The sequence below is a fragment of the Cherax quadricarinatus genome, chromosome 46 (assembly GCF_038502225.1).
Source record: "Cherax quadricarinatus isolate ZL_2023a chromosome 46, ASM3850222v1, whole genome shotgun sequence".
NCBI classification, from domain to species: Eukaryota; Metazoa; Arthropoda; class Malacostraca; order Decapoda; family Parastacidae; genus Cherax; species Cherax quadricarinatus.
In genome coordinates, this window is record NC_091337.1 from 6598192 (window position 1) to 6615498 (window position 17307).

At 38.8% G+C, this 17307-nt stretch overlaps 1 protein-coding gene across 2 annotated transcripts in view; it reads right to left on the reverse strand.

Annotated features, from left to right (window-relative positions):
* The window catches only part of LOC128696661 (lon protease homolog 2, peroxisomal), a 55657-nt gene that overhangs the window by 11371 nt on the left and 26979 nt on the right, over nucleotides 1-17307 (reverse strand). For both annotated transcript variants that reach the window (XM_070094473.1, XM_070094471.1), the window contains exons 11-12: nucleotides 10169-10261; nucleotides 9150-9258 (exon numbers count right to left, since the gene is read on the reverse strand). In XM_070094473.1, coding sequence (XP_069950574.1) covers nucleotides 9150-9258; nucleotides 10169-10261 — 202 coding nt within the window. The remainder of the gene's footprint in view (nucleotides 1-9149; nucleotides 9259-10168; nucleotides 10262-17307) is intronic.

The following is a 17307-nucleotide window of genomic DNA, read 5'->3' on the forward strand; positions in this document are numbered from 1 at the left end:
TAAAATCTTAAGTAGTAGGTTGGTAGACAGCAACTGCCCAGGGAGGTACTACCGTCCTGCCAAGTGAGTGTAAAACAGAAGCCTGTAATTGTTTTACACGATGGTAGGATTGCTGGTGTCCTTTTTTCTGTCTCATGAACATGCAAGATTTCAGGTACGTCTTGCTACTTCTACTTAGACTTAGGTCACACTACACATACATATACAAGCATATACATGTACACACCCCTTTGGGTTTTCTTCTATTTTCTTTCTAGTTCTTGTTCTTGTTTATTTCCTCTTACCTCCATGGGGAAGTGGAACAGAATTTTTCCTCCGTAAGCCATGCGTGTTGTAAGAGGCGACTAAAGTGCCGGGAGCATGGGGCTAGTAACCCCTTCTCCTGTATATATTACTAAATGTAAAAGGAGAAACTTTCGTTTTTCCTTTTGGGCCACCCCGCCTCGGTGGGATACGGCCGGTGTGTTGAAAGAAATATTTAGTAAAATCCTAGGTAGTAGGTTGGTAGACAGCAACCGCCCAGGGAGGTACTACCGTCCTGTCAAGTGAGTGTAAAACAGAAGCCTGTAATTGTTTTACACGATGGTAGGATTGCTGGTGTCCTTTTTTCTGTCTCATAAACATGCAAGATTTCAGGTACGTCTTGCTACTTCTACTTAGACTTAGGTCACACTACACATACATATACAAGCATATACATGTACACACCCCTCTGGGTTTTATTCTATTTTATTTCTAGTTCTTGTTCTTGTTTATTTCCTCTTACCTCCATGGGGAAGTGGAACAGAATTCTTCCTCCCTAAGCCATGCGTGTCGCAAGAGGCGACTAGCATGCCGGAAGCATGGGGCTAGTAACCCCTTCTCCTGTATACATTACTAAGGTTGAAAAGAGAGACTCATTTTTCTTTTTGGGCCACCCTGCTTTGGTAAGATACAGCTGGTTTGTTGAAAGATGATGATTTAGTAAAATACAAATAAAGGTTGAAGACTTAGGACAAGAAAGAATAGGAACAATCCCAAAAGGACAAATTGAAAAGCTACAAGAATTGCACCATTTAAGTCTTTTCAACTAAGAAACACTGCAATTTTGAGTGAGTTCACAACTACTACAGTGGAACACCACAACTTCAGTTTGATTGAGAGAGGAGGCTGTCTTAAGTCCTGATTTGTCTGAGAACAATGAGCATGGAATTCAATGAGAAATTTTCAAAGAAAAAAAGAGGAAAGTACAAATCACAAGCCATTCCCATTCTGCTCAATCAGGTGAATGGTAGCAACAATAATGAAGTGAAACAGAATGCTGGACATTTGCTATTGTTCAATATTAGCATTTCCAGCAGTGCAGAATGCTATTTGTCTTGGCAGTTAGAGGACATGTGTGTTCTAAGTGTGTCTGGTAAAATGAGCTGTGGCACACGAGGAAAGTGTAATGATGGCTTTTTGGTTTATTCCTTTAACCCTTTGACTGTTGCAACCCCAAATCCTAAAGTGTGTCAGTGTTGCAAAATTCTCGAAAAAAGATAATTATTCCTGCTTATGAAGTAAGAGAATCTTTTCTCGATGTTAATGACACCAAAAGTATGAAATTTGATGGACAACTTATGGAATTACACTCTCGCGAAATTAACGATCATGGCAATGTTTACGCCACTTTGAGCCCTATTTTCGGCCAATTCCATTGTTCCAGTCGATACCACCCATTTACCAATTTCAACTACCCAATAAAGTGATCAGAAATTGGCAATTTGGCTAATTTCAAGCAAATTAAAAAAGATGCCAATTTCAAAACAGGATCCAGAATGAACAATGCAGACATTCCTGGCACTAAAATAACATTTTCTCTGTTCATCAGTCATGCCTCCAGGCCCCTCTTATATTACTCTTGCTTTCTATTTTGAATTTTTATTCACACAAAAAATAGAAGATTTACTGTTATGCAGACTACTGTATTATTGTAATAATTGTATAAATACTGTAACTCATTCATGACTGCATATTAGAATGGCTAATTGGACACTTATTGGACAATGACATCATTTGTTTACTCCTGAACATCAGCAAAAACTGAACATTTCCTCTACTTTGAGCTCAATTTCAAGGTCCTTTTTATGGAAAAGAAGCTGGATGTCCTGGCCCTAAGCAAAACAAAGCTGAAGGGGGTAGGGGAGTTTCGGTGGGGGGAAATAAATGGGATTAAATCTGGAGCATCTGAGAGAGTTAAAGCAAAGGAAGGGGTAGCAGTAAGGTTGAAGGATCAGTTATGGAAGGAGAAAAGAGAATATGAATGTGTAAATTCAAGAATTATGTGGATTAAAGTAAAGGTTGGATGCAAAAAGTGGGTCATAATAAGCGTGTATGCACCTGGAGAAGAGAGGAATGTAGAGGAGAGAGAGAGATTTTGGGAGATGTTAAGTGAATGTATAGGAGCCTTTGAACCAAGTGAGAGAGTAATTGTGGTAGGGGATCTGAATGCTAAAGTAGGAGAAACTTTTAGAGAGGGTGTGGTAAGTAAGTTTGGGGTGCCAGGTGTAAATGATAATGGGAGCCCTTTGATTGAACTTTGTATAGAAAGGGGTTTAGTTATAGGTAATACATATTTTAAGAAAAAGAGGATAAATAAGTATACAAGATATGATGTAGGGCGAAATGACAGTAGTTTGTTGGATTATGTATTGGTAGATAAAAGACTGTTGAGTAGACTTCAGGATGTACATGTTTATAGAGGGGCCACAGATATATCAGATCACTTTCTAGTTGTAGCTACACTGAGAGTAAAAGGTAGATGGGATACAAGGAGAATAGAAGCATCTGGGAAGAGAGAGGTGAAGGCTTATAAACTAAAAGAGGAGGCAGTTAGGGTAAGATATCAACAGCTATTGGAGGATAGATGGGCTAATGAGAGCATAGGCAATGGGGTGGAAGAGGTATGGGGTAGGTTTAAAATTGTAGTATTAGAGTGTTCAGCAGAAGTTTGTGGTTACAGGAAAGTGGGTGCGGGAGGGAAGAGGGGCGATTGGTGGAATGAGGATGTAAAGAGAGTAGTAAGGGAGAAAAAGTTAGCATATGAGAAGTTTTTACAAAGTAGAAGTGATGCAAGGAGGGAAGAGTAAATGGAGAAAAAGAGAGAGGTTAAGAGAGTGGTGAATCAATGTAAAAAGAGAGCAAATGAGAGAGTGGGTGAGATGTTATCAACAAATTTTGTTGAAAATAAGAAAAAGTTTTGGAGTGAGATTAACAAGTTAAGGAAGCCTAGAGAACAAATGGATTTGTCAGTTAAAAATAGGAGAGGAGAGTTATTAAATGGAGAGTTAGAGGTATTGAGAAGATGGAGGGAATATTTTGAGGAATTATTTTGAGGAATTGTTAAATGTTGATGAAGATAGGGAAGCTGTGATTTCGTGTATAGGGCAAGGAGGAATAATAATATATATATATATATATATATATATATATATATATATATATATATATATATATATATATACAGCCGGGATTGATGGGATAAAGATAGAAATGTTAAAAGCAGGTGGGGATATAGTTTTGGAGTGGTTGGTGCAATTATTTAATAAATGTATGGAAGAGGGTAAGGTACCTAGGGATTGGCAGAGAGCATGCATAGTTCCTTTGTATAAAGGCAAAGGGGACAAAAGAGTGCAAAAATTATAGGGGGATAAGTCTGTTGAGTATACCTGGTAAAGTGTATGGTAGAGTTATTATTGAAAGAATTAAGAGTAAGACGGAGAATAGGATAGCAGATGAACAAGGAGGCTTTAGGAAAGGTAGGGGGTGTGTGTGGACCAGGTGTTTACAGTGAAACGTAAGTGAACAGTATTTAGATAAGGCTAAAGAGGTCTTTGTGGCATTTATGGATTTGGAAAAGGCATATGACAGGGTGGATAGGGGGGCAATGTGGTAGATGTTGCAGGTGTATGGTGTAGGAGGTAGGTTACTGAAAGCAGTGAAGAGTTTTTACGAGGATAGTGAGGCTCAAGTTAGAGTACATAGGAAAGAGGGAAATTATTTCCCAGTAAAAGTAGGCCTTAGACAAGGATGTGTGATGTCACCATGGTTGTTTAACATATTTATAGATGGGGTTGTAAGAGAAGTAAATGTGAGGGTCTTGACAAGAGGCGTGGAGTTAAAAGATAAAGAATCACACATACAGTGGGAGTTGTCACAGTTGCTCTTCGCTGATGACACTGTGCTCTTGGGAGATTCTGAAGAGAAGTTGCAGAGATTGGTGGATGAATTTGGTAGGGTGTGCAAAAGAAGAAAATTAACAGTGAATACAGGAAAGAGTAAGGTTATGAGGATAACAAAAATATTAAGTGATGAAAGATTGGATATCAGATTGGAGGGAGAGAGTATGGAGGAGGTGAATGTATTCAGATATTTGGGAGTGGACGTGTCAGCGGATGGGTCTATGAAGGATGAGGTGAATCATAGAATCGATGAGGGAAAAAGGGTGAGTGGTGCACTTAGGAGTCTGTGGAGACAAAGAACTTTGTCCTTGGAGGCAAAGAGGGGAATGTATGAGAGTATAGTTTTACCAACACTCTTATATGGGTGTGAAGCATGGGTGATGAATGTTGCAGCGAGGAGAAGGCTGGAGGCAGTGGAGATGTCATGTCTGAGGGCAATGTGTGGTGTGAATATAATGCAGAGAATTCGTAGTTTGGAAGTTAGGAGGAGGTGCGGGATTACCAAAACTGTTGTCCAGAGGGCTGAGGAAGGGTTGTTGAGGTGGTTCGGACATGTAGAGAGAATGGAGCGAAACAGAATGACTTCAAGAGTGTATCAGTCTGTAGTGGAAGGAAGGCGGGGTAGGGGTCGGCCTAGGAAAGGTTGGAGAGAGGGGGTAAAGGAGGTTTTGTGTGCGAGGGGCTTGGACTTCCAGCAGGCATGCGTGAGCGTGTTTGATAGGAGTGAATGGAGACAAATGGTTTTTAATACTTGACGTGCTGTTGGAGTGTGAGCAAAGTAACATTTATGAAGGGGTTCAGGGAAACCGGCAGGCCGGACTTGAGTCCTGGAGATGGGAAGTACAGTGCCTGCACTCTGAAGGAGGGGTGTTAATGTTGCAGTTTAAAAACTGTAGTGTAAAGCACCCTTCTGGCAAGACAGTGATGGAGTGAATGATGGTGAAAGTTTTTCTTTTTCGGGCCACCCTGCCTTGGTAGGAATCGGCCAGTGTGATAATAAAAAATAATTAAAATCCTCTCTATTTCTGTAATATGTCTTCCATTCTATCAAATGAGACCAAGAAAACAAGAATCCAACCATAAATACTATACAAAAATACACCTCAAAGTCGGTGTTTTAATCCAAAAACACGGTCGGAGATTTTTTTTCTCATCATGTACTGCGTGCTGCAGGATTTTTTTTTTTTTATACTGCACATACTGACCACACAGACCCCATTCTCTCACATGTGGGCCTACCAGCTTTCTCCTGCTTGATTTGAAGCCGCTAGAATTTTGGAATATAAATAGGTCAAAAACACTGGCTCATAAGACATATATATATGACCAAAACAGTCAAAGGGTTAAAGAATGGTGGCTTCTTGGCTTATTTCTTTTAAGTCAGCAAAGACTTCTTGCATAGAGGGACAGTGCCATTAACAGTCATGCAATCCATTCTGTCAACTTAATACGTATAATTAACACACTTAACCCCCACTGGGTCTTTCAGTGAGAATCTCAGGATTAGACTTCAAGATAAATAACCAATGAACAGTATATAAAATTTATAAGAATTAATATATAATTATAAAACAGGAAGATAAATCCCTGCATAGTTAGTCTACTAGAATAACAATTCCTTGTAAACCCAGGGTAATAAAACTAGAATTAATATGTACATAAGCTGACACACTCTGAATATATATTAGAGATTATACATTAACCCTAACACTGTCCTCCCATGTAGATCTACATCACTGACACCAATGTCACTCACTTAGATTAAGCTTTAAGCACAGCTCCCTTAGATATGCTGTGAGCAGTAAATTTTGGACTAGATATGAAAGAATTGGCCTGTGCAGTAAGTGTGCACAGTATAAAACAAAAAAATTCCTGCCTCCAAGCAGTGAATGATGGGAAAAAATGAAACCTCTGAACTTGTGTCTGTTCAAAAAAGAAACTTTCAAGGGTAGTTCTTCATGGTTTTATTGGTATTTTTTTGGTATCAACTGATAGAATGGAAGACATACTAGTGAAATAAATAGATATAGATAGATGCCTGCACTTTAAAGGAGGGGTTTGGGATATTGGCAGTTTGGAGGGATATGTTGTGTATCTTTATATGTGTATGCTTCTAGACTGTTGTATTCTGAGCACCTCTGCAAAAACAGTGATAATGTGCGAGTGTGGTGAAAGTGTTGAATGATGATGAAAGTATTTTCTTTTTGGGGATTTTCTTTCTTTTTTGGGTCACCCTGCCTCGGTGGGAGACGGCCGACTTGTTGAAAAAAAAAAAAAAAAAAGATAGATGAGCTGTTGGAGTGTGAGCAGGGTAATATTTAGTGAAAGGAAACTGGTTATTTTTATATAACCAGACTTGAGTACTGGAAATGGAAAGTACAATGCCTGCACTTTAAAGGAAGGGTTTGGGATATTGGCAGTTTGGAAGGATATGTTATATATCTTTATATATAGTTCTAAACTGTTGTATCTGGGCACCTCTGCAAAGACACTGATTATGTATGAGTGAGGTGAAAGTGTTGAATGATGATAAAAGTATTTTCTTTTTTTTCAGCCACCCTGCCTCGGTGGGAGACGGCTGACTTGTTGGGAAAAAGAAAAGAAAAGAAAAAAAGATAGAGAAATTTTCATTTTTCTTTTTGGGCCACCCTGCTTCGGTGGGATACGGTCGGTGCATTGAAAGAAGATAATCTTTTTTTTTTTAACACACTGGCTGTCTCCCACTGAGGCAGGGTGATCCTTTCATTTTCATTCATACATAATGACTGTCTTTGCAAAGGCATGAAGATATGACAGTTCAGGCATCGCTCGAAACAGCAAATAACTCAAACCCCTCCTTTAAAGTGTACTTCCCACCTCCAGGACTCAAGTTTGGCTAACTAGTTTCCCTGAATCCATTCCCAAAATATTACTCTGCTCACACTCAAATAGCTCATCAAGTCCCAAAAACCATTTGTCTCCACTGAATCCTATCTAACATTCTCACACATGCCTGCTGTATATCCAAGCCCCTTGCACACAAAACCCATTTTACCCCCCTCCCTCCATACTTTCCTAGGATGACCCCTACCCTTCCTCCCCCCTCCAGTACAGATTTATACACCCTCCAAGCCATCCTATCTTGCTCCATCCTCTCTAAATGACCAAACCACCTCAACAACACCTCTTCAGCCCTCTGAATAATACTTATAGTAACTCCACACTAATTTCCACACTACAAATTCCCTACATAATATTTGCACCACACATTGCCCATAGACATGATGTCTCCACTGCCTCCAGCCTCCTTGTCACTGCAGCATTCACAACCCATACTTCACACCCATTTAACCCTTTGAGGGTCGACAGGCCCTCTCCGAGACTCGTTCTCAGGGTCAGCCAAATTAAAAAAAAAAAAAAAAAAAAAAAATTCTTATGAAAAGATAGAGAATCTTTTCCCGATCATAATGACACCAAAATTATGAAATTTGATGGAAAACTTATGGAATTATGCTCTCGCGAAGTTAGCGGTCTCGGCGATGTTTACACATCGGTGATTTTGCCCAATTTGAGCCCCATTTTCGGCCAATTCCACTGCACTAGTCGACAAAAAACATGAATATTTCGCCAGAACTCCATTTTTTCTATCGAATGAGTGCAAGAAACCACCCATTTACCAATTTCAACTATCCAGTACAGTGGTCAGAATTTAGCAATTTTGCCAATTTCACACAAATTTCAAAAGATGCCAATTTCCAAATAGGGTCCAGAATAAACAAGAAAGACATTCCTGGCACTAAAATGACATTTCCTTTGTTCATTAGTCATGTCTCAAGGCCCCTCTTACATTCTTTTGCTTTCCACTTTGAATTTTTATTCTCACAAAAAATAAGAAGATTTACTGTTATGCAGACTACTGCATTAGTGTAAAAAATGGTATAAATAATATTGGCGCACTTGAAAAAGAATATTAGACTCACCAGTTGACGTGTATTGGACGCTTGGCATGATTTGTTTACTTTTGAACTTTGGTAAAAATCGAACATTTCTGCTACTTTGAGCTCAATTTCAAGGTACTTTTCATTGTAAAACCAGTCAAAATCATCTTAATTTCTGTAATATGTCTTCCATTCTATAAAATGAGACCAAGAAAACTAGAATACAACAATAAATACCATACGAAAATACAGTGCAAACTTGCTGTTTTATTCCAAAAAAAACGGTCAAAGTTTTTTTTTTTCTCATTATGCACTGTGTGCTGCAAGATTTTTTTTATACTGTGCACACTGACCACATAGACCCATTCTTTCATATGTAGGCCTACCAGTTTTCTCCCACTAGATTTGAGGGCGCTAGAATTTAGGCGTACTAGTACGTCAAAAACCCTGGGTCGTAAGCCGTACTAGTACGGCCGAAACCCTCAAAGGGTTAAGAGTGTTGATTAGCAAGTAAGTTTATTCAGGTATACACAAATACAGTTACATAGATTATCATACATGGCAGCATATGTGTAGAGAACCTAGGAAAACCCCAAAAAAGTCAAAGTGCCTTATTTCCATACTATTATACACTCATATATTTCCTTCTTTGCCTCCATGGATAGTGTTCGTTGTCTCCAAAGATACCACAAATGCCCCACCCACCATTTTTCCTTCATCAATTCTATAGTTTACCTCATCCTTCATAAACTCATCCACAGACAAGTCTACTCTCAAACATCTGCCTGTACTGGATTGATAAAGCTCCTGATATGAAAAACATTTCCATGATAAAGTTATCTAACATTGTCAAGGTGCCTCTCTTTATACATAAAACTGTGGAATGAAGACAATGGATTGGATTAAAGAAGTCCATAGTGGGTAATATGTCTCTTAATAAAATATCCAAAGTCTTGCAATATCTTTATTCCACACTACCAGTAATTCAACCTACATAAAAGACTTCAAACACAAATATAGCATTCCTTACTGATTGTAGCAATAGATTCCTTTGACATATCAAGTATGTCTGAGGAGAGACCATGCTCTTGCAACTGTTTGGGGAGGAGATGCAACTGTCCAATCATCACTTTCTCTTCCTAGAGATAACAGTAATAAAAACAAATCAAAATTTTATAAAACTATTTTGAGATATAGTGATGGATCATTTAATCTCTCACAATATAGACAATATTATTATTTGCTGGGAACAAGGGACTAGTTACCCCTTCTCATGTATATATTACTACATGTAAACTACATCTGAGTGCCTCTACAAAGACAATGATTATGTATGAGTGATGGTGAAGTGTTGAATGATAAAAGTTTTTTCTTTCTTTTTGGGTTTTTCTTTCTTTCTGGGTCACCCTGCCTCTTTGGGAAGAGGCTGATGTGTTAAAAAAAAAAAATGTAAAAAGAAAAACTTTAGTTTTCTTTGGTGGGAGACGGCCGGTGTGTTGAAAAAAAATTAACATTTTTTTTTTGTTTAACACACTGGCTGTCTCTCATTGAGGTAGGGTGACCCAAAAAAGAAAACACCTTCACTGTCAATTACTCCATCACTGTCTTGCCAAAGATGTGCTGGTATTATTATTATTATTAATTTTGCTTTAGGCTTAAATGAAATGCTCAGTACACAGGCAACTGTATTGTACTGGATCCCAGTTTTTACACATCATAGCAAAAATCCACCTTTCTCTTCTAAATTCTTGGGGAACTTGTGGAATGCTAGATTTGGCTTATTACTGAGTTACTACACCCTACAGCACAACTACCAATAACTATTGTAAGAGGCTTACAAGATTAAGAAAAATCTCAAAACAAGCTTGGTATGCAATGAGTGACTCAGTGCAGCTTGACACTCTGGCATCACATGAAAAAAAAATAATACTGGTTGTCAGTACAATTATATCTACAGCAGTTATTCTTCCAACATCTTCCTGTAATACCCTATTTTAATAAAGGGTTTATTTTTATTTATAATTACTGAACGTTAACCAGAATATTTACCTGTGTATAACCTGGAACATGAATGACCTCCATACGATCAAGTAAAGGTGTTGCAATTGTAGAAAGGGAATTAGCAGTAGCAACAAAGAGCACCTGTGAATAAATATGGAAATAGAATATAAAATGGATTTTATGCATTTTTTTAAACATGTATAAAATAAAACAAAAGCACATGACAATAACAATTATGTGAAATTAACAGCAAATGCTGAGTTCATTATTAAATGTAAGGTCATAGACACATGCAAGAAAGAAACTGCAATTGGCATGGTTGTAAACAGTACGACGATACTGACAATTATGGAAAAGGATACTTATGTACATAAGTGTCCTTTCCCTCTGCAATCAGAATGATATACAGTGGTACCTTGAATTTCAAATAACTGCCAACTCAAACAATTATGTAAGTGTATTTTTGTAAGTGCTTACGTAAGTGTATTTTTGGGGGTCTGAAACAGACTAATCTAATTTACATTATTCCTTATGGGAACAAATTCGTTCAGTAATGGCACTCGAACAGCCTTCTGGAACAAATTATGGCCGAAATTCGAGCTACCACTGTACAATGGTCCCTCGAGTTACGATGGTTTCAAGTTATGACTGACCCTCATAAAGGAATTTAGCTTTGAGTTGCGATGAAAAATTTGAGATACATTAATACACCTGCATTAATTTTCATAATTTACCACAAAAAATCATAAGGAAGCAATAAACTCGTAGGGGCTCTGACAGCATTTGGGAAAGGGAAGTTCATCAGATCTGATCCATGAAAGGGTAGGATAGCTCAAATTCCTCGAATTAAAAGCCATTCATTAGCATCAGGGCCCTTTATCCCTTGAAGGGCTCTAATTTACCAAGACATTCACCTAAAACTATAAATTCATAACTCACAGGTTGCAGCTTAGAAAAAATCTTCATACTTGTATTGCATGTAAAGTAATGATTACTTTTGTTCAATCACTAAAACATATAAATATATATGGAATATAAAATATTTTCAATATTGTATTATGCAATAAAGTGCAAAATACATATACAAACTTAAAAGTACTGAAAGTAAATTACATGTACATTACAATACCTTGGTTAGTGGCATATAAAGAAAGATGAAAATGTAATAGTAGCACAATATAAAATTTTTAAAATATAAAACCAGGAGGAATAACATGTTGTAGGGGTGAGGAAGAGCCAGTTGTGAGTGTGGGGGAAGTTTGTGAGGCAGTGGGTAGAATGAAAGGGAAGTAAGACAGCTGGGATTAATGGGATAAAGACAGAAATGTTAAAAGAAGGTGGGGATATAGTTTTGGAGTGGTTAGTGCTATTATTTAATAAATGTATGGAAGAGTGAGTTAAACAAGTTAAGAAAGCCTAGGGAACAAATGGATTTATCAGTTAAAAACAGAGTAGGGGAGTTAGTAGATGGGAAGATGGAGGTTTTGGGTAGATGGCGAGAATATTTTGAGGAACTTTTAAATGTTGACGAAGAAAGGGAGGCGGTAATTTCATGCACTGGCCAGGGAGGTATATCATCTTTCAGGAGTGAAGAAGAGCAGGATGTGAGTGTGGGGGAGGTGCGTGAGGCATTACGTAGAATGAAAGGGGGTAAAGCAGCTGGAACTGACGGGATCATGACAGAAATGTTAAAAGCAGGGGGGGACATAGTGTTGGAGTGGTTGGTATTTTTGTTGAATAAATGTATGAAAGAGGGGAAGGTACCTAGGGATTGGCAGAGAGCGTGTATAGTCCCTTTATATAAAAGGAAGGGGGACAAAAGAGATTGTAAAAATTATAGAGGAATAAGTTTACTGAGTATACCAGGAAAAGTTATAGGTAGTAGGTTGGTAGACAGCAACCGCCCAGGGAGGTACTACCGTCCTGCCAAGTGAGTGTAAAACGAAAGCCTGTAATTGTTTTACATGATGGTAGGATTGCTGGTGTCCTTTTTTCTGTCTCATGAACATGCAAGATTTCAGGTACGTCTTGCTACTTCTACTTACACTTAGGTCACACTACACATACATGTACAAGCACATATATACACACCCCTCTGGGTTTTCTTCTATTTTCTTTCTAGTTCTTATTCTTGTTTATTTCCTCTTATCTCCATGGGGAAGTGGAACAGAATTCTTCCTCCGTAAGCCATGCGTGTTGTAAGAGGCAACTAAAATGCCGGGAGCAAGGGGCTAGTAACCTCTTCTCCTGTATATATTACTAAATGTAAAAGGAGAAACTTTCGTTTTTCCTTTTGGGCCACCCCGCCTCGGTGGGATACGGCCGGTGTGTTGAAGAAGAAGAAGACCAGGAAAAGTGTATGGCAGGGTTATTACTGAAAGAATTAGAGGTAAGACAGAATGTAGAATTGCAGATGAGCAAGGAGGTTTTAGAGTGGGTAGGGGATGTGTAGATCAAGTGTTTACATTGAAGCATATATGTGAGCAGTATTTAGATAAAGGTAGGGAAGTTTTTATTGCATTTATGGATTTAGAAAAGGCTTATGATAGAGTGGATAGGGGAGCAATGTGGCAGATGTTGCAAGTATATGGAATAGGTGGTAAATTACTAAATGCTGTAAAGTTTTTATGAGGATAGTGAGGCTCAGGTTAGGGTGTGTAGAAGAGAAGGAGACTACTTCCCGGTAAAAGCAGGTCTTAGACAGGGATGTGGAATGTCACCATGGTTGTTTAATATATTTATAGATGGGGTTGTAAAAGAAGTAAATGCTAGGGTGTTTGGGAGAGGGGTGGGATTAAATTATGGGGAATTAAATACAAAATGGGAAGTGACACACTTACTTTTTGCTGATGATACTGTGCTTATGGGAGATTCTAAAGAAAAATTGCAAAGGTTAGTGGACGAGTTTGGGAGGGTGTGTAAAGGTAGAAAGTTGAAAGTGAACATAGAAAAGAGTAAGGTGATGAAAGTATCAAATGATTTAGATAAAGAAAAATTGGATATCAAATTGGTGAGGAGGAATATGGAAGAAGTGAATGTTTTCAGATATTTGAGAGTTGACATGTCAGCAGATGGATTTATGAAGGATGAGGTTAATCATAGAATTGATGAAGGAAAAAAGATGAGTGGTGCATTGAGGTATATGTGGAGACAAAAAATGTTATCTATGCAGGCAAAGAAGGGAATGTATGAAAGTATGGTAGTACCAACACTCTTATATGGGTGTGAAGCTTGGGTTGTAAATGCTGCAGCAAGGAGGTGGTTGGAGGCAGTGGAGATGTCCTGTCTAAGAGCAATGTGTGGTGTAAATATTACGCAGAAAATTCGGAGTGTGGAAATTAGGAGAAGGTGTGGAGTTAATAAAAGTATTAGTCAGAGGGCTGAAGAGGGTTTGTTGAGGTGGTTTGGTCATTTAGAGAGAATGGATCAAAGTAGACTGACATGGAGAGCGTATAAATCTGTAGGGGAAGGAAGGAGGGGTAGGGGTTGTCCTCAAAAAGGTTGGAGGGAAGGGGTAAAGGAGGTACTGTGGGCGAGGGATTTGGACTTCCAGCAAGCATGCGTGAGCGTGTTAGATAGGAGTGAATGGAGACAAATGGTATTTAGGAACTGACGATCTGTTGGAGTGTGAGCAGGGTAATATTTAGTGAAGGGATTCAAGGAAACCGGTTATTTTATACAACCGGACTTGAGTCCTGGAAATGGGAAGTACAATGCCTGCACTCTAAAGGAGGGATTTGGGATATTGGCAGTTTGGAGAGATATATTGTGTATTTTTATATGTATATACTTCTAAACTGTTGTATTCTGGGCACCTCTGCAAAAACAGTGATTATGTGTGAGTGAGGTGAAAGTGTTGAATGATGATGAAAGTATTTTCTTTTTGGGGATTGTCTTTCTCTTTGGGTCACCCTGCCTCGGTGGGAGACTGCCGACTTGTTGAAAAAAAAAAATGGAAGAGGGTAAGGTACCTAGGGAGTGGCAGAGAGTATGTATAGTTCCTGTGTATAAAAGCAAAGGGGACAAAAGAGAGTGCACAAACTATAGGAATTATAGGAGGAAGTTAGGGTGAGATACAAGTAACTATTGGCAGAAAGGTGGGCTAGTGCAAGTATGAGTAGTGGAGGGTTGAAGAGGGTTAGAATAGTTTTAAAAATGCAGTATTAGAATCTGGGAGAGAAGTTTGTGGCTATAGGAGGGTGGGTGCAGGAGGAAAGAGGAGCAAGTGGTGGAATGATGAAGTAAAGGGTGTGATAAAAGAGAAAAGAGGTAGCTTACAAGAGGTTTTTACAAAGCATAAGTGTTATAAGAAGAGCAGAGTATATAGAGAGTAAAAGAAAGGTGAAGAGAGTGTTGAGAGAGTGTAAAAAGAGAGCAGATGACAGAGTGGGAGAGGCACTGTTAAAAAGTTTTGCTGAAAATAAGAAAAAATTTTGGAGATAAACAAGTTAAGAAAGTCCAAGAAACGAATGGATTTGTCGGTTAAAAACAGAGTGGGGGAGTTAGTAGATGGGGAGCTGGAGGTATTGGGTAGATGGAGGAAATATTTTGAGGAACTTTCAAATGCCGATGAAGTAAGGGAGGCAGTAATTTCATGCACTGGTCAGGGAGGTACAACATCTTTTAGGAGTGGAGAAGAGCAGGATGTGAGTGTGAGGGAGATGCATGAAGCATTACTTAGAATGAAAGGGGGTAAAGCAGCTGGAACTGACAGGATTATGACAGAAATGTTAAAAGCAAGGGGGTGGGCTATAGTGTTGGAGTGGTTGGTATTTTTGTTTAATAAATGTATGAAAGACGGGGAAGGTACCTAGGGATTGGCAGAGAGCTTGTATAGTTCCTTTATATAAAGGGAAAGGGGACAAAAGAGATTGTAAAAATTCTAGGAGAATAAGTTTACTGAGTATACCAGGAAAAGTATACAGTAGGGTTATTACTAAAAAAATTAGAGGTAGGACAGTAGGATTTCAGAGAAGCAAGGAGGCTTTAGAGTGGGTAGGGGATGTGTAGATCAAGCATTTACATTGAAGCATATATGTGAACAGTATTCAGAAAAAGGTAGGGAAGTTTTCATTGCATTCATGGCTTTAGAAAAGGCACATGATAGAGTGGATAGGGGAACAATGTGGCAGATGTTGCAAGTATGTATATGGAATAGGTAGTAAGTTACTAAATGCTATAAAGAGCTTTTATGAGGATAGTGAGGCTCGGGTTAGAGTGTGGAGAAGAGGAGATTACTTCCCAGTAAAAATAGGTCTTAAGACAGGGATGTGTAATGTCACCATGGTTGTTTAATATATTTATAGATGGGGTTGTAAAAGAAGTAAGTGGTAGGGTGTTGTGGAGAGGGGTGAGATTAAATTATGGGGAATCAAATACAAAATGGGAGTTGACACAGTTACTATTTGCTGATGATGCTGTGCTTATGGGAGATTCTAAGGAAAAGTTGCAAAGGTTAGCGGACGTGTTTGGGAGGGTGTGTAAAGGTAGAAAGTTGAAAGTGAACATAGATAAGAGTAAGGTGATGAGGATATCAAATGATTTAGATAAAGAAAAATTGGATATCACATTGGAGAGAGGAAGTATGCAAGAAGTGAATGTTTTCAGATATTTGGGAGCTGACGTATCAGCGGATGGGTTTATGAAGGATGAGGTTAACCATAGAACTGATGAAGGAAAAGGGGTGAGTGGTGCGTTGAGGTACATGTGGAGGAAAAAAAAAAACATTATCTACGGAGGCAAAGAAGGGAATGTATGAAAATATAATGGTACCAACTCTCTTATATGGTTGTGAAGCTTGGGTTGTAAATGCTGCAGCGAGGAGATGACTGGAGGCAGTGGAGATGTCCTGTCTAAGGGCAATGTGTGGTGTAAATATGATGCAGAAAATTCGGAGTGTGGAAATTAGGAAAAGGTGTGGAGTTAGTAAAAGAATTAGTCAGAGGGCTGAAGAGGGGTTGTTGAGGTGGTTTGGTCATTTAGAGAGAATGGATCAAAGTAGAATGACATGGAGAGCGTATAAATCTGTAGGGCAAGGAAGGCAGGGTAGGGGTCGTCCTCAAAAAGGTTGGAGGGATTGGATAAAGGAGGTTTTGTGGGCGAGGGGCTTGGACTTCCAGCAAGCGTGCGTGAGCACGTTAGATAGGAGTGAATAGAGATGAATGGTTTTTGGGACCTGACAAGCGTTGGAGTGTGAGCAGGGTAATATTTAGTGAAGGGATTCAGGGAAACCGGTTATTGTTATATAGCCGGACTTGAGTACTGGAAATAGGAAGTACAATGCCTGCACTTTAAAGGAGGGGTTTGGAATATTGGCAGTTTGAAGGGATATGTTGTATATCTTTATATATGCTTCTAAACTGCTGTATCTGGGTGCCTCTGCAAAAACAGTAATTATGTATGAGTGAGGTGAAAATGTTGAATGATGAAAGTATTTTCTTTTTGTGGATTTTCTTTTTTGTGTCACCCTGCCTCGGTGGGATACGGCCGACTTTTTGGAAAAAAAAAAAAAAAAGGCAGCTGTTGAGTATACCCGGTAAAGTGTATGGTAGAGTTATTATTAAAAGAATTAAGAGTAAGACGGAGAATAGGATAGATGAAAAAGGAGGCTTTAGGAAAGGTAGGGGGTGTGTAGACCAAGTGTTTACATTGAAACCGGTGAACTGTACTTAGATAAGGCTAGAGATTTTTGTGGCATTTATGGATTTGGAAAAGGCATATGACAGGGTGGATAGGGAAGAAATGTGGCACATGTTGCAAGTGTATGGTATAGGATACAGGTTACTGAAAACAGTGAGAGTTTTTACAAGGATAGTGAGGCTCAGGTTAGAGTATGTAGGAGAGAGGGAGATTATTTCCCAGTAAAAGTAGGCCTTAGACAAGGATGTGTGATGTCACCATGGTTGTTCAATACATTCACTTCTCTCACAACTCTATCGAGGAGTTGTGAGAGAAGTGAATGAGTGTGTCTTGACAAGAGGAGTGGAGTTAAAAGATAAAGAATCAAACACAAAGTGGGAGTTGTCACAGTTGCTCTTTGCTGATGACTCTGTGCTTTTGGGAGATTCTGAAGAGAAATTGCAGAGGTTGGTGGATGAAAATTAAAAGTGAATATAGGAAAGAGTACGTTGATGAGGATAAAAGGATTAGGTGACAAAAGATTGGATATCAGATTGGAGGGAGAGAGT